The 21,865-nt window shown below is 40.0% G+C and overlaps 1 protein-coding gene across 3 annotated transcripts in view; it reads left to right on the top strand.

Annotated features, from left to right (window-relative positions):
• LOC136246797 (protein mesh-like) overlaps window positions 1-21,865 on the top strand; it is a 107,247-nt gene that overhangs the window by 59,582 nt on the left and 25,800 nt on the right. For 2 of the 3 annotated variants that reach the window (XM_066038356.1, XM_066038355.1), the window contains exons 7-8: window positions 17,880-18,077; window positions 19,260-19,469. The exons of the other annotated variant lie outside the window; for it this stretch is intronic. In XM_066038356.1, the coding sequence (XP_065894428.1) occupies window positions 17,880-18,077; window positions 19,260-19,469 (408 nt within the window). The remainder of the gene's footprint in view (window positions 1-17,879; window positions 18,078-19,259; window positions 19,470-21,865) is intronic. 3 annotated transcript variants of the gene reach the window in all.

Genomic DNA, 21,865 nt, shown 5'->3' with positions numbered 1-21,865 from the left:
CGAAGTCGCCAACCTTATGGCAGGACATGCACACTTGGTTGTAGGCAGGGCACTATCGGTGTCCACCTTTGTGCATATTAGATCCACATCCTCAGCACATCTGTGTTGGTGGTTGGCTATGTTGGTGTAAAGCTGCCACCATCCCCATGTCCGGCACGTATATGTCTGAGCAATGTTTCTTTGCAGCCCCACGACTACGGCACATACTTATCGTCTTGGCTAGGGTGAGGTTGTTCTCTTGTAATAAATCTTTTATTGTATTGCCATCACTAGCACCTTCGATGATTTGGTCACGAATGTTCCTTTCAGTACAGGCATCAGAGCAAAATTTGCATGTCTTCGCCAGTTCACGTAGTGTAATAAGAAAGTCATCAAATGATTTTCCAGGTTGTTGCACCCTTTGATGGAAATTGCAGCACTCGACGGTTTCATTTAAGTAGCATTGAAGTGCCTCAATAATGGTCGTTATGTCATTCCTTTGCTCGTTTGTAAGGCCTAAGTATTGACAAAGTTTCTCATGAATAACACAAACTTAATGCTTCTACCTGCTTTGATGCCTCCTGTTGAGCCAGTCTGGATAGGCTTCAGTAGGATCTCCACTGTAGTCGCCATGCAGTGAAGTCAGTCCCTCTGTCTATTTGCAGATCAACCTGAATGTGTAGGAGGGCCATGGGGCAGCTTCTGAAGGTGGCGTTGATATCGGGTCCTCCTACACCTAGGAGAAAAACAATGCCAGAAACAGGTGTAACTTCACACTATACAGGTACCTGCACGGGTGCCTCTAACCGGCATCAGGGAATCAAGACTGTGGTTACAAACAGGATCTGGCTTATGTAGCGGTCCCTTTGACAGGTTTCTTGGCTACGTGCAGCTTCACGTGATAACTAGGTTGATAATTAACATCACGCGATCCAATAGAATAATGTACTACAACATTCATACATTATTGGCCTAAATCATATTGTCTAATTAACTACATACTACTGCTCCATATGTCTATTTCCTACAACCTGGGCACCTTGTACAGCAATAATAGTGTTCCAATACTACCTATTCTAACCCTGTCTTTATTTGGTATTGGAACAACTATTTTAAAAATCTCCCTATAATGAGACAAGATGAACCTCAAGTCTATAAATGATTCTAATGTTATTCACTATTGGGGATTGTGGTCTGTTTTTTGTTTGAGCCAAGATAGAATTTTTGGACTATTAGTTCCAACACCTATACATAAATACAGTTAGTTTTTTTTTGTGTATGAATTATGCTGTGTGTTAACCAGGATATCTGTTCATGATCTTACTTTATAATTGTACGTACATTTGGACCCAAGAAAAGTCTGTGGTTTCTCAGAAATGAGCACTGTATCAATGGTCCAGGGAATAGAAGAGTTATACTGTATACAGTAGATGTATTACTCGTACCAAGAATTTTTTCTGTTATAAACACTTGTTTGCACTGCACCTCAGTGTGTGATTTATATAGTACTGTAATAATTAAATGGTTTTCAAAGTATTTTGCATTCACACTTTGAAGATCAGTACAGGTAAATGTTAAATACACATAAAAATGTTTACCTCCTGTGTGAATATGTGCATGAATTTTTGACTTGATCTTCAAAGTGGTCATAAATATAAAGCAATTAATTTCATACATTGGGGTACAAGTAATGCATGTATACGGTAAAACCCTAGGACCATAATAAATTGCTCATATTGCAGAAGCCACAGAAATATCTTGGTCCAAATGTACTAATGGTATGTACACTACTGAAGTGGGAGCGTAAACAGGCATCCTGGTTATCTGGGTGTCCAGGTATCCCTTTGAGGAGTCCTGTTGTACGTACTTACTTATGCAGCCACATAATTAATAAAGAAGGTTTTCTGAAGAGGTGGTATAACATTCACATGCATGTTTATGGACACATGTGGTAAGATCAATAATTACTCAGTCTGTCTAATAGGGACCATTTTTGTATTTGATAGAAAGGGTTGATGCTTTGGTACTATACATTAATGTTCAATTAAAGAAGTATATCAAGACACACGGTAGTGTGTTTTGTGGCCCAAGAAGCCGGCACGCCACACTGTGAGTATATTAACAGGAAGAAAGAAAGCACAATTTTCACACCTATGTATCTCTGTGATCCCTATTCTGATTGGAACCAAATTTGCTAGAGAAATGCCAGCCAGTTAGGGGAGTCCACATACCAAATTTGAAGAAAATCGCTCCAGCCATTTTCAATTCCTTTCGCACACTTCACAAAATCCGCCATAAAACAAGAATGTATGCTCCAATTGGGCTGAAATTTGGCACACTTAAAGGGCTCATTAAGGCAGATCTCAGTACCAACTCCAATGAACATTCACAGAGTTATAATCAATTATTCGCGTAAAATAAGGTCGATGGTCTGTCACGCTCACAGGGTAAACCCCTTGAAGGAATGAGCTGAAAATTGCTATGTAGATGGAGTAACCATCGTAGGAGAGCCTTTTTGTGGTTTGAAAAGAATTGAGATAAAGACCATGAAGATATGACACAAAACCCAACCTGTGTCACAATTATGCAATTGATTTTTATAAACTACTAGTTTTTACTCCTACCAGGCAAACCGCTTAGAGCAATGAGCTGAAAATCGGTGTGTAGCTGGAATAATAGAAAGTCCTTGCAGTAGTACAAAAGAATTGGATCACAAACCACTGAGTTATGATTCGAAACTCAACTACGTGTAGCAAATGAGAGATCGAGATACTCTAATAGAATAGTCACCCTAATAGAGCATTCGGCTACGTTTATAACTTACTCCATTAAAGAATTATTTTACATTGCAAGTTATTCTGTAGGGAATTCAGCTACAGTTAATCTTATAGACAATTCAGCTAGAAACAAGTCGCCCTGTAGAGAGATTAGCTAGAAGAAGTCACCATGTAGAGGGTTCAGCTATAAAGACCCACTCTATAGAGAATTCAGCTGCAAACAAATCACCCTGTAGAGAGTTCAGCTACGAACAAATCACCCTGTAGAGAGTTCAGCTACAAACAATTCACCCTGTAGAGAGATCAGCTAGAAAAAGAATTTACTTTGTAGAGAGTTTAGCTACAAAGAAACCATCATGTAGAGAGTTCAGCTGCAAACAAATTACCCTGTAGAAAGTTCAACTATGAAAAGATCACCGTGGAGATAGTTCAGCTAGAAGAAGTCACCTTGCAGAGAGTTCCGCTACAAAGAAACCATCATGTAAAGAGTTCAGCTGCAAACAAATCATCCAGCAGAGAGTTCAGCTACAAACAAATCACCCTAGAGAGAGATCAGCTAGAAACAAGTCACCCTGTAGACAGATTAGCTAGAAGAAGTTACCTTGTAGAGAGTTCAGCTGCAAAAAAACCATCATGTAGAGAGTTCAACTGCAAACAAATCACCCTGTAGAGAGTTCAGCTGAAAACAAGTCATACTGTACAGAGATCAGCTAGAAGAAGTCACCTTGTAGAGAGTTCAGCTACAAAATAACCACTATGTACAGAATTCAGCTGCAAACAAATCACCTTGTAGAGAGTTCAGCTACAAAGAAACCACCATGTAGTGAGTTCAGCTGCAAACAAATCACCGTGTAGAGAATTGAGCTACAAATAAATCGCCCAGTACAGAGACCAGTTCGAAACAACTCACCCTGTAGTCAGATCAACTAGAAGAAGTTACCTTGTAGAGAGTTCAGTTGCAAACAAATCACCCTGTAGAGAGCTAAAATACAAACAGATAACCCTGCAGAGAGTTCAGCTAGAGTCAAGTCACCCTGTAGAGAGAATCCTGTAAAGAGTTCATCTGCATACAAACAAATCACCCTGTAGAGAGTTCAGCTACATTTCAAGTCACCCAGTATGGAGATCAGCCGCAAAAAAAAGTTATCCTGTAGAGATTAATTGACACGTAATAAATATATGTATTATATATATAATTTGTACATTTACTGATAAAAACAGAATTAGTCAAAATATTTATAAAATCTGCTTCATCTTTTTCCTCTTCCTGTGGTAAAGAAAAAAAAAGATAGGTTAAAAAGCCGTAAAGCCAGCCATAGGCCAGCTTTGGGGTATACAAATACAAAAAGAGGTGAATTCTAATCCAAAACAGCCAAGAGAGTATGGCCCTCAGAAAGGCTATGGTGAAAAAGATGTGAAATCCAAGGTGGCGGCTAAGAAATGGCTGTGATGGTAGGTTAATGGTAAAAATTTTAATAACAACAATTCAGGTGAATTTGGTGCCACTTGGGCTTGGCACAAAATTCACCTGTATTGTCGTTATTAAAATTTTTACCATCACAGCCATTTCTTGGCTGCCACCTTGAATTTCACATCTTTTTTCACCATAGCCTTTCTGAGGGCCACACTCTTTTTTTTTTACAGCTTGGCTGGTTTGGATTAGATATGTTTTAACTGCAGCACATAGATGGTCTTTCAATACAGGTGGTCACCAATATAGGTCACACACTACTTAGACACCTTCACTCTGTGGGACAAACTTGGCATGGCAGTGGTTATTGGTTTACATTCCCATACAGCAATAATAGACTACAAAATTCCACTGCATACCTTATTATATCCCATTGTGGTCCCACCACAAAAATTTTATGGAACATAGACCATGACCCAATCATTATTCAAAAATTATTTTTGAAGAATTTCAAGCAGCTTTTTTCAAAATAAAAAGGAATAAACTTTTCAATAAAGTACTTTTGAACCATAATAATGTAGATATATCCCATAATTTAGGGATCACTAGAAAGATCAACCAAAAGTCTTCCAACAGTGAAAATTGTGTTTGCACAGTCTGAAGTTTCATAACTAGAGATGGACCAATTTTTATGAATCAAATTAATATTATTGTGATCATAAATCAGAAACTATGTGGTGTATGAAGCTAAAAATTTGCATGAGCAATAAGCATCACAGGTGCAACAAACATACCAGGTTCGTCAAAATTTGAAAGGTGACCTTAAATTCCTTGTTGTTTTTACATGGAATGACCCATATTATACTTTGAAAATCAATTACTTTTATACAAGAATCTGTGGAAACCCAATGCAATCATGCAAGCCTGAATTTATGGTACAACCCATTGAATACAATGGGTGAAACATTATTGAAAAATTCTGTCAAATTTTTTGAACACTCTGTTATTAGTGAACGAAGGGCCAAACAGTAATGACTTGGATATCAAGACACACGGTAGCATGCGTGCGGCCAAGAAAGCTGGTGCACCAGACTGTGAGTATATTTACAGGAAGAAACAAAATGCGGTTTTCACGCATACATAGTTCCATGCTCCCTTCTCAAATTGAATCGTTTTTGTACTACAAATGCCGTTCACCTTCAAGACCCCACATACCAAATTTGAGCAAGATTGCTTAATGCAATCGTGAAATATAAGCCTTCAAATTTTGGCTTAATTTCTTCATTTTTTTTTACTTTCTTCGTAACGGGCTTGGAAGGCTTAAATTATTCTTTTTGCACACTTTTCAAAAAACTATTGTAAATGGAAATGTGTAGCTCAATTGTCTTGAGCTTTGGTACGCTTTACAGATGTATTGCAGCACAATCATGTACCAAGTTTGGTGCAAATCTGATTAATATTCATAGAGCTATGGACGATTAATTGAGTTTAAAAAGGCAGATTTGTTGTCACGCCTACAGGGTAGACCACTTATGCGAATAACTTAAAAATCAGTATGCATATAGGTTAACCATCATAGCTCAAACCTTTTATGGTTTAAAAGAAATTGCATTGACAGCTACAGAGTTACAAGGCAAAAACCAAACAACTGTAAATCGTGGAATTGAAATACTCTAATAAAACAGTCACTGCGGGGTAAAAAAGATGCATTAAAAATGTTTATAAAAAAGTAACTGACCAGCGTTCGAACCCGGGACCTCCATACTGAACACCCAAATCCTTAACCACTGAGCCGCTGCTGCCATGACTGATCACCTCACTTTATTTTTACTTTGCAAATGAAAATTCTAGCTAAAATTTACTCAATAGTCAAGTTCATAATTTCATAGATCTTTCATAGATCTACCAATGGAAATTCTAGATTGTTCTAGAACATTCTACAACAATTATGAAAGTACCTGTGTCGTGTGGCCAAGTACAGCCAATGTGCATGGGCGACATACTCATATTATGGAACCAGAAAATGTCATTTTCATGCATCTGTTGCAGCCTCTTTAAGGCCTTCGATATGCAACAGCTAATAATGAGTATGGAGCTCGTGTAGACGTTTATGCTTCAGGATTGTGGGGAGGTAAGCAAACATCTGAAGGCATATTTTTAAATGTCAAAGTTAAGACTATTGCACCTTCAGATTGTGGTATACCCAAGTATCCTCACCATAGTTTATTGACGTTTTGAACGTGAGAAGCAACTGAAGTATGAACAACGAAATTGAGATGGGTTCGTTTACCCCAATTGTATTTTCAACATTAAGGGGTGGTATGGGTCATACTGTTCAGTGCTGTATTTTACAGAAGACTTGCTCTCCTTGTCTCTCTTCAGAAGGAGTAGCTAGTGTCATATAGTGCTGTGATGTCAAGGTGGTGGCAAGAATTCATTAACATGCAGTTTGGTTCTTATTTTTCCAACCACCTCAGGGGAATACGTGTGTGGGGCTGCTCGCGAGCCTCCTAACCGCCCCCGAGCATACACTTACATATCGGCCAGCCCCACCACACCCCCTGGGTGGTTGGATAACACTGAGTTTTGTCACCCCTGAATTCACAGTATTTTACATACAATTATTGTATAAACACCACAACATGCGGGTAATAATGCTTACTTTGCCATGCAGTGTCATAATCCTGGGCTCATCTATTAACCCAAAAGGGGGGGAGGGATCCCAGGCGATGACCTGCGCCTTACCACCCAACCTCCCCCGAGCGTACTGTTACTGGCAGGTCAGCCCCCCCCCCCCCTTGGGTTCATACCTGTAACATTAAGACACATACCATATCTTCAAGCCATATGCAATCATGAAGCCACCTAAGGTATGCTTAAGCAGATAATTTGGACGTAATTGGGAAACTGAGGGGATCACTGGACGCTGTAGTAGCCATACTTATGCAGTATTACACACTAGACAATAAACGGTTAAGATATGCATTGACGGAAGCAGTAATAACGATGGCAGCAGCGGTAACTAGCATGCAGTAGACGTGATCTTCATGCAGCATTGCCCGCAGGATGATAGCAGTGGCAACAATAGCATTCATGCAGCAGCTATAACAGTCATGCAGCAGCAATATTCATGTGGCAGCACCCTCAGTGCAATAGCAGCAGCAGCAGCAATACTCATGCAGCACATGCAGCACCCTCAGTGCAATAGCAGCAGCAGCAGCAGCAATACTCATGCAGCACATGCAGCACCCTCAGTGCAATAGGAACAGCAGCAGCAGCAATACTCATGCAGCACCCTCAGTGCAATAGCAGCAGCAGCAGCAATATTCATGCAGCACATGCAGCACCCTCAGTGCAATAGCAGCAGCAATACTCATGCAGCACATGCAGCACCCTCAGTGCAATAGCAGCAGCAGTAATGTTCATGCAGCGGCACTCCCAGTGTATCATGTAGTAACACTCTTAGTACAATATTGTTCTGTGTATATCTGCACTAGCATTCTGTGTATATCTGCACTAGCATTCTAGTGTTCTGTGTATATCTGCACCAGCATTCATGCAGCATGCAGATATACACAGAACATGATACCGTGGAAAGCTTGTCCGGTAAAGCAAACTTGCCCAAATTTTTAGCCCAAATTACTCCAATTAATTTTATTATTATTATTATTTGATATTCCTCCCTCAGTTGCCCCAGTATCTAACTTGCACATTGGTAAATACCCTAGTTGCGCTTTAGTGTCTATCTTGACTCTACCATTACCCATAAGTGACTACTGCGGTTGCTTTGATCCATACCATACAAGTTAGCCAGTGCAAAAATTACTGATCAGTTGTGCACAATTATGGTAAACAAATAAAGAGGTACATAGCAGCAAGCAGCAATTACATAAGGTACAAGTATTGAGCATGTCATGTTGGTTCTGGTAATTCTAGTTAGATAAATTTTCAGTTAGAAGTATCTGGATCCCATGGTAGTTGATTGGATGTATCTGTACGAGACAGTAGTTGGTGAATAGCTGGAGTTAAATTCGGTTGGCGATGAATATATGAAAAGTAGGCATTGCTTGACCAGCGACCAAAGCTTTTAATTATCCATGCTGAAAGGCCAGCCGGCGCCTATTCGGAAGCTGTGAGAGGCTTATGCCATGTGATTGAAACCGGCTTGTGAGAGAAGTTGGCGAATTGTTCTGGTGATCATTGCACGGGATAGGGGGTTAAACCTGCCAGCTTGGTATACAGGAGCATCAAGTGATGTGTTTATACTACTTCCAGAGTTTCTATAGCGGTTGAATGCGCTGTGCAGACAGGTGGATGAGTTGGTTTTAAAAATATGAATGGTGTGGCCATGTCTGAATGGGTCAGTCTTCGATTGGTGAAGAAATATTGATATGCAGTCCTCGGAGCAGCTTATATCACGCCAACAAAGGTTAACGTATTCACTCACACGCATGAAGCCATAGAATGCCATAGTAAATGCTGCCCATAACATGAGTTTTTCTGTGAAGGTATTTGTGGACTCGCGGAGTTTCTCTTTCAGGATCCGAAGAATGTTGAGGGTGATGGGTTGTCGTGTACGTTGATTATCGCCCTGCCGACGGCGAATGCCTCTGCATACCAACCGGAGAAGATTATCAGTGGTGGGGTCTTGAAAGCCATGTTCAATGTGCCTTAAGCGGATGGCCGCCAGGTACACTTTTATGGTCTTGTAGGAGATGCATTGGGCCTCGTGTACACAGAAGTATTGCAGAGTTAGACAGGACGCTGGCAGTGCGGTTAGGTTGTACTGGTGACAGAGTGATTGGAACTTGGTGAGGCCTGAGTGGTAGGTACGCCTTGTGGAGTGGGCAACTCCATAATACTGGCACTGCAGGAGGCTTGCATGAAGGTTTGCATCAGCCATGCAGGGATGTTGTCCGGTGATGGATTGGCATTGGGGGCTAGTTTTTGGAACCTGTCCATCTGGAAACGGGAAAGAGCATCAGCAATGTTATTACATACACCTGGCACGTGGGCAAAACATACATTAAGGTTATGGTGTATGGCACAGATGTACAGTAGCCGTACTAAAGCCATAGTGTGTGTGGCACGAGTTGACCCCTTGTCCCAGATGTCCAGCACTGACCGGTTGTCGCAGTGGAACAGGATTTTTTGACGGGGTCAAAATGAACCTCAAGCATGCACAGCAGATACTATTGCGAAAAGTTCTTTCCAAGTTATATCCATGTGTTGTTGGGCAGGTGTCCAGCTGGATTGCAGCCATCTTCCCGACCAGTATGCTCCCCAGCCATGTAATCCTGATGCGTCTGTATAAAGGTGTAATGTTGGTGACGGTGTCCATTTATTACTCAAGATAAGGCATTTTCCTGACCATCTAGGTAGGAAGTTGATCCACCACTGGATATATAATTGCGCCTTGGTGGTTAATGGAATGTGATGATTTAACCGTGTTACTGATGTGGATAAGTCAATCATTCTACGGAGAAAAATTCTACCAGCGGGTAGTACTTTACAACAAAAGGATAACTTCCCAATTAACGAGAGTAGTTCCTTCTTTGTGCAACTATCCTTGTGTGTCATCCAGTGAAGCTCGTGAAGTAGTTCATATTTCTTTTCGGACAAGATACTGGCCTCCATAGTAATTGTATTCAGTTGAATTCCCAGGAAAGTCAGTGAGATGGTAGGGCCTTCGACTTTAGACATCTTAATTGGGGCGTTGATCTTGTCACATAATGTTAACATGGCTGTTAAGTTACGCGCACACACTGGTGAATCAGCGGGACCGGCAGTGAAGAAGTCATCCAAGTAGTGGAGTAGATGCTGTACACCATAGGAGTGCTGCAAAATCCAGTGAATAGTAGTTGATAATTCATTGAAGATGTGGGGGGCTGACCTGAGGCCGAAAGGCAGACATGTGTCTATATAGAATTGACCACGCCAACATACCCCGAGAAGGTTCCAGTCCTTTGGTCTAACTGGGATAAGACGAAATGCATTTTTTAGATCTATTTTGCTCATAACTGCACCAGGGCCTAGTGTGTTAATTATTTTGTATGCATCATCTATTGTGCAATAAGATAGGGAATATTCTGTTGGGTCGATGTAATCATTAATGCTACGTTCATGAGGTGCTGAGAGATGATAAATAATTCGCCATCCTCCGTCGTGTTTTGGAACAAGGCCTAAACCAGAGGTACAAAAGTTCGGGAGGGGTGGGTGGCGAAAGGGTCCAAGAATACGTCCGGCTCTGCACTCATCTTTCAGGGTGGTGTCAATTATTTCTGGCTGCTGAGATGCAGAGTGTAGGTTGTTAGCAAAGTACGTAAACTGAGGTCCTACATAGCCGATTGCACAGCCGTGTCGTAAGTTATTAATGAGCCACCTAACAAAGGCTTTGTTGGGATAATTACTTAGCTCACGTTCAAGAATGAATGGTCGTATCGGGGTCCATGGTAAGGGTATATTTAGGTCTGGGCTGCCCACGGAATGGGCAGCTCCTGGCAGGGTGGTCACCTCCACAGCAGTCGCATTTGTGGGCATAGTTGCAGAATGTGCGGAAGCAGCCTGCCTGGTTGTAATCTCGGCAGACGGGTGAGCATTTTTGAGGTATATCTGAGCGAGATGGCTGTCCAGGAGGTGGTCTGTTTCCTGCTCGATTGCTTGAAGGTAAGAGACGAAAAGGACATCTGTCAGGGAAATGTTTTATGGATCCACAATGAGGACATGGCTAGTGCAGTGATTGCATAGCATTTGTGGTAAAGCATTCAAGCCATAGATCAGGGTCACGAGTATCCCATCGTAGAGATGAGTCACTTGCAGCTTTGTGCGAAATTTTTGGTCATGTTTAAGCCATGCTGTCAAGTGATGGTCGGAGTTAGCTGAGGTTATAATGCATTGGTAATGTATTAATTCTAGTGCACAGGAGGGGTTAAGGGATGTGCAAACGGATAAGTATATGTTACAGGCCTCCATCCAAGTTGCGAAGGAGGGTATTTTAGCAGAGGAATTGCTGGCAATAGGCACTTGCTGAATGGTAAACGAGTCACCGTCATGATTAAGTTGAATTGTTACTGACTGCTGGGACAAGGGATTGCTTGTGCCGAACATGGCTTTAGGTAACAAGGTGACAAAATCGATGTACTCACCTCTTGCTATCTTATCTTTGATTCTAGTAGGGATAACAGGTAGTGGAGACCTTGATAGGTTAGCCGGAGGTGGCAGGATGGTAACAGCAGGTATTGTTGCGGGTAGTGGGGTCCTAGTGACTGCAGGTAACGTGGCATCAGACAAGATGGTGGTAATTGATGTTACTGTAACAACAGGAAATGAAGTTACCACTTGAGCTGGAACCGAGACAGTGGTATGAGTTGGCCCCGAAGCAACAGACAGGTTATCATCATCTGTACTATTTCCGCTGTTACTGGCCTGGATTCCTACTGGTGTGGTTTGATACTGTTGGAGGTAAGCAGTCAGCTGGTCTAGAAGTTGTTGTGGCAGAGCTAGAGAGCTGGGATTTGCAGATTGTGTTGTGGAATGTGTTGATTGGGTACTGGAAGTCGTTAATTGGGTAGTAGAATTTCCTGCTTGAGAGCCATGCGTGCTAGTGGTAGGGTTATTTCCAGCAGCTCCTTCAGAAAGTGAACATAAGTGGTTGTAGAGACGGTCTACTAATGCAGCTTTTTTTCCTGTTGTGGGCAAGCGGTAATGCTGAAGATGGGATTTCAATGCCGTCACTGTCAAAGCTGCTAGTTTGGATTTGGGCGCGCCTACGAGGCTGTAAGGTTCGGCTGCTAGACTTTCAGATGCGTGACGAGTGGCCGGCATTATAACAATTACTGTGGATGAGGACAACATACATTTAAAACAACAGAACGTACATAAAGTTAACTCACGCACATCGGAATGATAGCAGTGTTAGGACGATGGTAGTATCAGCACAAATGGCCGTATCCAATCCTAGTTGGGCGCGGCGGTACTATTGAGTGGTCCACGATCGAATTCGATGAGTCAGCAGTAGTACGAGTCAGCAGTAGTACACTTGTTCGCGGTAGCAACGATGACGGGCCACCTCTTCAGTGAAGATAGAACGTTTATTATAGAGATCTGGTCCTTTTTTACAGCTGGAGATAATATCACACTTTGAACGGCGTGTTGACTCACGGGACACGGTATAGCACGTGAGCTTCCAGAACTTACTTAACAGGTATTATTGTCTCAATATTTTATTATTGAATCTTCACCGCGTGCTATGACTACCGAGCACGTTAACTTCAATTTATTGGCAAGCAATAAATTACATTCTTACTTCAACCATGCAGTCCTGTAGTAAAGGGGAAAAAGGTGAAATGAATTATCAAGGTCAACCAAGGGCGGATTTAGGGGGTGCTTGGGGTGCTGAAGCACCCCCCCTCCAAAATTTTACAATGAGCAAGCTAGGGAAGCTTCTAGAAGCTGTAGTACAGGTGCAGTTGCATTTTATGCACATGTATGGGCAATGAAAAGATGGAAAGAGCAAGGGGAATAGCTAATCTTATCCAAGAATTATTAAGAGGGGTTCAAAATTATACTTTTGGAGTAAGTCTTACCTTAGAAGTTGCTAAATCCGAAATACTCTAATATAACAGTCAACTACTCTAATAGAACATCTATCATTAAAACTAATTTTTAAGAAGTTACCAGAGTGTAAGCTGAAATTAAACCTATTCTTATAGACCTGTACACTGCTACCCTCACCATTGTACCAAACATCCTGCCATATACCAATCACTTCAGGTAAAAGATTTATACCTTTAATGTACTATAAATTATATAAAACATCATTAATTGAAAATCTATTCTGAAAAACAGCGTCCTTTTCTGTCAAATAGTTTAAGTTTTTTTAGGCTCTGCTACAAACTTGATTCTTGGGTTGAAATGCTTCTCTTGCAAATAAAACAGTAGTCTTATATAATAGTGAATTTCTTAGCTTTTATAAAGTTCACAAGGCTGCAACATCTGAGAGCTGTTCGTTTTTGTTTCCCTTACTTGATCAAATCCCATGCTACATTTGTATAAATCTAGCAGCTTTGGAGTTTGCACTATCAAATCCCTTGAAGTTCAACTTTAAGCTTAAATGATACTGCAGCATTTATGTTGTCGTGCTAAAAAGGGATTAGTTGTGGCAAAAAACTTGTATTTGTAGACTAGTTGTAAAACAATTATAATGATGGATGGATCCATCATTTTAAAAGTTAGATTGAAATAGCAACCTGCACTTCAGAACAGTGGCTACATATGAAGGTAGATCCAATCCTGTGTTTTAAATATTCTCCTTGACCTTAGATTCAATTAACTATACACTCTTTATTCTCTTTGACAAGCCACTATTATACATTTTCTTAAAATCCAATAACAAGAAACAGTGTATAGTTCTGTTTTTTAATTAAAATTGCTTCCAACTGAACTCATTCAAATTAAAATTACTTTCAACTGAACTCATTTATCTTGTACCCTAAAAATAGCTTCTAGATTCAATCTTGTGATAGCCATTTTTCAAAAATTTCCAGGGGATTTGGGAGTATATATGCCACCAGATCTAGAGCCCCCCTAGCTATACAGCTGAGTGTACATGCACTTCACACACTGGTGAGTCAGTCTACTTGCCTTCTCCACTCCCACTTACCCTCTCTACTGTTTGGACAGCTAGTGTAGTTGAGCCATGAGACTGTAATTAAATTATGCTAAAATTCAAAACACTAAATTTGATCATGTGCAGCTGATACCCATATGTTTCCACTACTAATTCTTTAAGATGTTAGTCTAAGATTGAATTTTAGCTACATGGCTGCACCCTTTAGTTATATTGACAAGCTGTATGGGGAATAATGGTATCACATAAACAAAGTGACATCATTTTTCACTCAAAAGTACTACCAAATTCAATATCAATAGGCCAATTTTGCAAAATTTTCCTGTGGGGGGCATGCCCCCAGACCCCCCTAGATAGAGCATGCTCCGCATGCGGAGTGTGCTTCTCACACTAGTTGTATCAACTTTCTTGCCACATATGTAAATGTCCATGTTAGCACCCCCCCCCCCCCCTTCTGAAATCCTAGATCCGCCCCTGTCAACCATAGGCTGGCTTTGGAACTTGCAGTTACAAATAGAAGTGATATCCACACAAAAACAGCCAGGCTGTGATGCCTTTAATGCTAACAAATTTTAATAATGACTCTGTACATTAATAAATTTCATTATCATAAACATCATTGCAGCCATTTCATGGCCACCATCTTTGATTTCACAACTTTTTTTCACCCAGACTTTTGAAAGTCGCACCTTTTTTCACAGCCTGGCTGTTTTTGTGTGGTCACCTTATTTGCTTACTCAAGAGGAGCTTGAAAATCTTTGTTTCATTGCAGTAGAATCAAAGATATGAAGGTTATGAGCATTTGTTTACATCATGTCAAAATGATTGTATGTGATTGATCTTTCTTCACTTCATATTTCCGTCTTTGTGTGTAGTGAAGCAAGGAAAACTTACCCAGTAATTGATTCCCCTACTCATGGTAATTAGCATGGTGCAAATTTTAACTCTGTGTGTCATTCTGTTCATCTGTTCATATGTTACAACCATTTTAGTAAGCACCTGTCAATTATTTTCCCTATAGTTGCTGTACAAATCATTTTTTCTGCTGTTGCTACTTTGTAAGGCTGTAACTCCCAAAGTTATTGGCATACGAGACTAATACTTTACCAGAGCATGCACTTGGCTAAGTAATTATAAATATTTAATAAATAGGAGTTTGCAAAATGCATGATATGTATCATCAAATGGCTGCAATGATGTTAATGATAACAAATTTTATTAATGCACAGGGTCATTATTAAAATTTGTTAGCATTAAAGGCCGCATATCAAAACTTGTGTAAGATATTCCGGATTTCCAAATGGGTTACACCTGTTTTGTATAAAATAACACTGTCTTCTAAACAAGGTGCAATAACTTCCATGTACTGTGGTTGACAGACATGAAGTTTGGTTTATCGGATTCCTTGATGAAAGGCAATTCGATTCATGTCTAAGTCCTTTGTGTGGTAATGAATGAGAAGCTAAAAGGGAGCCTTGTACTGCGAAATTCACGTGTTCAGAATTCTCGTAAAAACCCGTGTTTTTCAACATGTCTCTGTAAACTAACCTGTTTATCAATTTGTACGGTCGGAGTCTTATTAAGCATCCTTCACTGTGTAGAATGATACAAAATTTAGCGAATTTGGTTGAGGATAACAACTTGTTAATTGGGATTTTCCCGTCGAGATAATTAAATTTTCCAGTAGTTTAATGTATGGAGCATGTATTATGTCATCATCAGCGTTAAATAACTGTTGCTATGGCTACATTTTCCCATTTGTGTGGTCGGCATTAAACAGAGAAATTCAAGGGCTTTCTTTTATTGTATGGTGTGCTGCAGAGATTTTGTGAGTTAAAGGTTGTAAATTAGTGTTTTTGTATGTTGTGTAAAATACATGTATTTTGCATTGGACAATGAATGACAAGGAATGTTGAGATTTTATGATCAGCCTGTTTTACCTAGTTGAGGTTTCAAAAAAGATATTAAACAGATATTAGATTTATTTAATGCATAATTTTTAATTTTTAAGGGTTTAACCCAGTGTTTTAAAAACTTTTAAGTTGACCACCTGAAAATGTTTGATTTGACAAATCCCATACATATGTTTTGATATGGGACCTTTTTACAAATCAATTTTTCTGCTGTTGCTACTTTGTAGGGCTGTAACTCCCAAAGATATGGGCATAAATTGTTTATTGTCATTTTATTGTTTTTGTGTTTACCCCCTTTGCAGCAAAAACCAATAGAAAAAAATTTACCCAGAAATGGATTCACCTGTTCATGGAGAATTAAATAGCATCTTTGTAGAGGGCCTCTTTTCATAAGTTATGACTGTTTAATTTAATTAACCCCTTCACCACCACATTTGTAGAGGCTCCAATCTATTGTTTCTAAACTACTATAACTTACACACCATACCATATAATCCTATAAAACTATATCAATTTACTCACTATAGAACAAGGAATTCGATTGTGAAGTTGTTGTTTACAAGAGCAACCACAAATCCATTATATAACTTTAAAGTATGAAAATTGATCTAAGTGAAACCAAACGTGAAATTTCACTACTTTACAGGCTAGCTTTGTTTATAATAATACAATAAACATTACTAACCAGTTTACAGTTGAAGCGATTATCTCTAAGTATGGTTTTCCAACATTTGAGCAAGTGCGCATGCGCATACAAGCACGAGGTCACTGTTTCGAGGCGTACAAAAGTAGCAACATGCCACTCCAACCTATATAATCCCTCTCCTTACTGTTTCTCTTTATTAGTAATGCCATTATCACATCGAAGAATCGTCTACAATGCTTGTTATCAATGTACCGAAAGTACACGATTGCATCATCTAACCGTGCAATAGTGCGCAAGAGACTGGTTATCCTTGTTCCCATTCACTTAAGGGTGTGCCCACTACAGGATAAGCGCAGGTGCTAGTAAAATGCTCAACTGAAGTTACAGAGCATTTAGAATGTGATGCTACGGGCATTTATAATCAGAAACTGCCACATGGCGGTGAGAGGGTTAATTAAGCACATGTAGCTAATTTTCTGTATTGTCACTGTACAAGGTGTTGCTCTTACCACTTTGTAGCACTGTAACTTTGAAAGTTCTTGTCTTCTAAAGCTGAAACTTTGGTTGATCATTCGTTTGGCTGTCTAGATAGAGAAAATGTAATAAAATGGAATTTGAAAATGCACCAATGTGTGGGGTTCTTATCCAGTCAGATAAAAATTATGTGTTGTAATTTATTGAATTTCAGTATGGATTAAATGCACTATAGCATTGAAGCAATATCATAGGAGAGAATAGTACAATTGTATGTGTACATGCGAATGTATTACTTTCATAAAATGCATGAAACAGTCATGTCATAACATGGTTTTAGAGATTAATATTCTTTCACTGCGACTAAGCATTCATATAAAAGTTAGACGTCAAGAACCAGGGTTCTACGGGATTTAGAAAACTCGAAGGCCCTGGGCTGTAGCGCACAAGCGAAGCGAGGGCGCTACTAAGGGCCTGAGGGATTTCTAAATCCCGTAGAACCCAGTGGTTCTTGACGTCTAACTTATTTAGACTACAACTCGTTATTGTACCTTGAGTTGACAGCTGCTTGTAAATGGGAAATGTATGGCTAATTACTAGAAACAAGCCCTCTACACCTCCCTACATGGCGGGACCTCAGCGGGGCTGTTGCTACCCATTTAAACGCCCATGCGTTGTCAATGTTACAGGCGCGTGCTATGTATCGAAGTACAGGACTCAGCGAGTGGACTACATCTCATTGTTGCTGTTGTTGTGCCTCGACAGCTGCTTGTAAGCAAGTAATGTAGTGTTGATTAGTACAAACAAGCCCATTATACCTCCCTCTAATTCAGTACGGCTGTTACTAGCCATTTAAACGCCCATGCGTTGCCAATGCTACAGGCGCGTAATTATCATGTTTCGTATCGCCTCAGAGCGTGGTCTCTATTGGACATGAGCGTGGCTCTACGAGATTTAGAGACCACATTTTCAGCCAATCAAATTTCAGTATCAAACTTGTTGTAGTCTAAAAAGTGTTAAACTAATAAGCATGTCATACTTTTATTTATAGTATGTGACCCTCTTGTTGCTCCTGATAATGGAGATATTGATTGTTCACTGGGAGATGATGGTGCTGCCAATATTAGGGACACTTGTACCTTCACATGTGATGATAAATTTAAATTACATGGCAGTGCTATGAGGGAGTGTCAATTTCAACATGGTAAAGGGACATCATGGAGTGGCAATGAAGCCAGATGTGAACCTGGTATGCATAGAATGTTTTTTTAAAGCATCTATTATCACTACACCAATAGTTCAACCTGTAACCTTGTTCATCCTAAAATGGCCAGCATAAAATCTTGAAATCAAAGATAAGCTAAACAATAGCTGCAAATGATGTTATTATACCACATTTAGTTTTCTGTATTCCACAACTGGCCATAATCTAGATATATTGACTCATTTATTTTACTAAGGCAGTGACAATGTTACATGTATGCACATATTGTATAACGGGAGTGATTCTCGGAAGAAAACATTTGTGAATTTTGTGATTTTAGGTGCATTTGTGACCGAATTTTGGAAAATCACCTATATGGGCTCATTCAACACCTTAAATATTTAATGATCAAATTACAAACAATATAGTGCAAATCTACTTGTTGATAGTTTTAAGCCATTCTCAATACCGTAAATTACAAGAAAATTCTTGAAATATTTTTAAATTTGTTCCATGCTCTTATTAGCAACACACTAAACATGAAAATTCAAATTATTTTACGCACGCCCATATGGGTGATTTTCCAAAATTCAGTCACATTTGTGAATGTTTTCTTGCTAAAAATTTTCCTACAATTAAAAAATTTTTTCAAGGATCAGTTGATGTAGCATTCATGTAATGAGTACATAAGCAGGTAGCTACTCACCTTGCTACTTGCTAAACTGCTATATATGTGTGATGGTATAGCCAGTGAGGCGCAGGATCGTGGCATGTGATTCAAACAGAGATGCAAACTTCAGTGACTGTGGAAAAATCAGTGCTACTAAATGGGGCAAATATAATTGCAGCCCAGCAATTCACTGTGCCAGAATGGCATGTCTTAGCCTCAATTTTAGTGCTGCCCCCAAGCTATATGAGGCGTCCGCGCTCATTATCGTAAATGCCTACTTCTCCAGTGAAATAGTGATCATGCATGGCTACTAGTATGCGTAGTATGCAACATGTCATATAGTTGAGCATTCCCTAGCTATCCATAGAAAAAAAGATTAATTCGTTGTGGGTGTGCACCCAATTATTAATTACTTTATGCAATAAATTGCAAACGTTTTCTCGTAAATGAGGAAACATAAGATCATTCGCGAATGTTTTCTTTCACAAATTGTTCCTGTTATACGGTATGTATGAACAATGAAATAATGATTTGTACATCTGTTTTTGCTCATACAGTAGGTCGTATATGCCCAACACTAATGGCACCAGAAAATGGTATGATTAATTGCTCACTGGGAGATGATGGTGTTCCTACTAATGGAGACACTTGTACCTTTACATGTGATGTTGGGTTTATGCTACAAGGTGGTACCATAAGGCAATGTCGAACTAAACGCCGTATGAGGAATTGGAATGGTGATGAAGCTCGTTGTGTGCAGGTACCAGGTATGAATAAATAAATGTGACTGAATTTTGGAAAATCACGCATATGGGTGCATGTGAAATAATTAGAATTTTCATGTTTAGTGGGTTGCTGATAACAGCACACCACAGTTTTGAAATTATTTCAAGAATGTTCTTGTAATATAATAGCTTAAATCCATCAACAAGTAGAATTGCACTATAAAGTTTGTGATTTGATCATTAAATATATTAGGTGTCAAATGCACCCATATGGATGATATTCCAAAATTCGGTCACAAATATTGTTATGTAATTTAACTAGTGTACTGTAACAAGTATGTAATAACCGGTTCAAAGCCAACTGGATACGCCTCAACAACATGAGGTAACACTTCTCATTCACACTCTATGCATGCGCATACAACAACAGTGCATCATATAGAATACAAGACAAATCATTATTAATAATAGTCCAGTGTTACACTATCCCCTCCTTCAAGAGAACTTGTCCCAAGTTCAGTGATGAACATAGTCAGTAAGACAACTCGGTGGGTGGCGGGTGCGAGATGGATAATGGCTAGAAGGCACTGAGCTTGCCTGTTGATCATCTTCATTCTCACTGTCTCCATCCTCTAACAGCTGTAAGGTTGGCTCCACGCTCTGTGATGATGTTGCAGGATCAGAGATAGGGGTCTGGGATTGGCCATTGTCAGGCTTGTGCTGCATTAATTGTACAACTCCAGTGAATGGCTTTAGGCAATCAAAATGCACAACACTACACTTAGAATGACTCTGAGTGTGCTGTATTCGGTAAATAGACTCAGAAAGGTTCTTCACAATGGTGTAAGGCCCAGACCATGGCCTGTGGAACTTCTTGTGTTGTCCTCAAGGGGTAGCAGCAGTATATAACCACACAATGTCACCTTTGGTGTATGGGCGTCCATGGGCTCTGTGATCATAAAGTTCTTTTTGTCTGTATAGATTGTGTCCTAATTTCTCCTAGACCTGCTTGTAGGAGTCTCTTAAAGTGTCCTGCAACTGTGCAACATAGTTACTATGATATACTGGCTGGTGCTGTGCAAGTTGAAATGCTAGGTCCACTGGGAGTCTAGCTCGTCATCCAAACATTAAAAAGAATGGTGTATAGCCTGTACTAGAATGTACACTAGTATTGTAAGCATAACACAGTTGCCTTAATTTGTCTTCCCAGTCCCATGGGTGATCAGCTATGGTAGTGGACAACATGGATAGTAGGGTGTGGTTAAACCGCTCAACCAGACCATCCGATTGTGGATGATACTAGTCTTTTTAATCTGTAAAAGGCTGCTGATGTCTTTGATGATGGTGGACTGAAACTGTCTTCCCTGGTCAGAATGTAACTGTTCTGGAAGGGAGAATCTGAAGAAGAACTCGTCAACAAGTTTGCGTGCTACCGTTTCCGCTTCCTAATTTGGAAGTGCATATACTTCTGTCCATCTAGTAAAATAATCGGCAACAACAAGAACATAAGAATTCTTGTGACAGCTTTCTGGTAGTGGTCCCAAGATGTCCATTGCTACTAGGTGGAGCGGGTAACCTGGATGAATACTGGTGAGTTGTACTCTGTTCTTGGGAGCTGGAGTTTTCCTCTGCGTACATTGTAGACATTGTTGGCACCATTTGTGTACATCCTCTGTATGGTCAGGCCAGTAAAACCTTTCTCGCAACCGGTTTAATGTCTTGTCCTCTCTTAGATGGCCACCAGCAACCCCGCTGTGTAGACTATTCAGTACTTCAGTTTTCAAGGAGTCTGGAAATACCAACTGTGTCTATTTCTCTTACCCTAACAGTCTTCGTAGCGGCGGGACAGAAGTCCTTGATTAACATAGAATTGCTTCCATTGTTGTAGTAGTAGCTGAAATTTCCTACTGGTTCTTTTTGTCGCACTAGAAGGTGGGCACTGTTAATCTTCCACAGACTTTAGTAGGGGACCAACAGTATCATATTCCTGCTGTAGCTTCCTCAAATCTGAGAGAGTGTGTTCACATAGTCCAGGTAGGGGTTCTGTGATGACTGGAGATACAACTTGAGAGCAATGATTATGCACTGTGCTTGTTACATTCTCCATTGTTGGAGAATCAGGGTGGTGGGAAGGATGTCGAGACAATGTATCAGCATTCTGATGATGGCTGCCTTTCCAATATTGAATGTTGAAGTTGTATTCTTGCAAATGCTCCAGCCATCTTGCTAACTGTCCCTCAGGCTCCTTAAGAGAGTGCAACCATTGAAGGTTACCATGATCCGTACGCAGCACAAAATGCTTTCCCAGTAAAACTGTCTAAAATAATTGATAAAAGTGACAGCTGCTAGTAATTCTTGCTGCGTTACAGAATACTTTCGCTCTGACTTGGACATTGCTCTGCTGGCAAAAGCTACCACTTGCTCAGTACCATCCTTGT

This window comes from Dysidea avara, chromosome 2 (assembly GCF_963678975.1).
Source record: "Dysidea avara chromosome 2, odDysAvar1.4, whole genome shotgun sequence".
In the NCBI taxonomy this organism is placed as follows: Eukaryota; Metazoa; Porifera; class Demospongiae; order Dictyoceratida; family Dysideidae; genus Dysidea; species Dysidea avara.
Note: the sequence above shows the minus strand (reverse complement) of the source record. Positions and strands in the feature narration are given on the sequence as shown.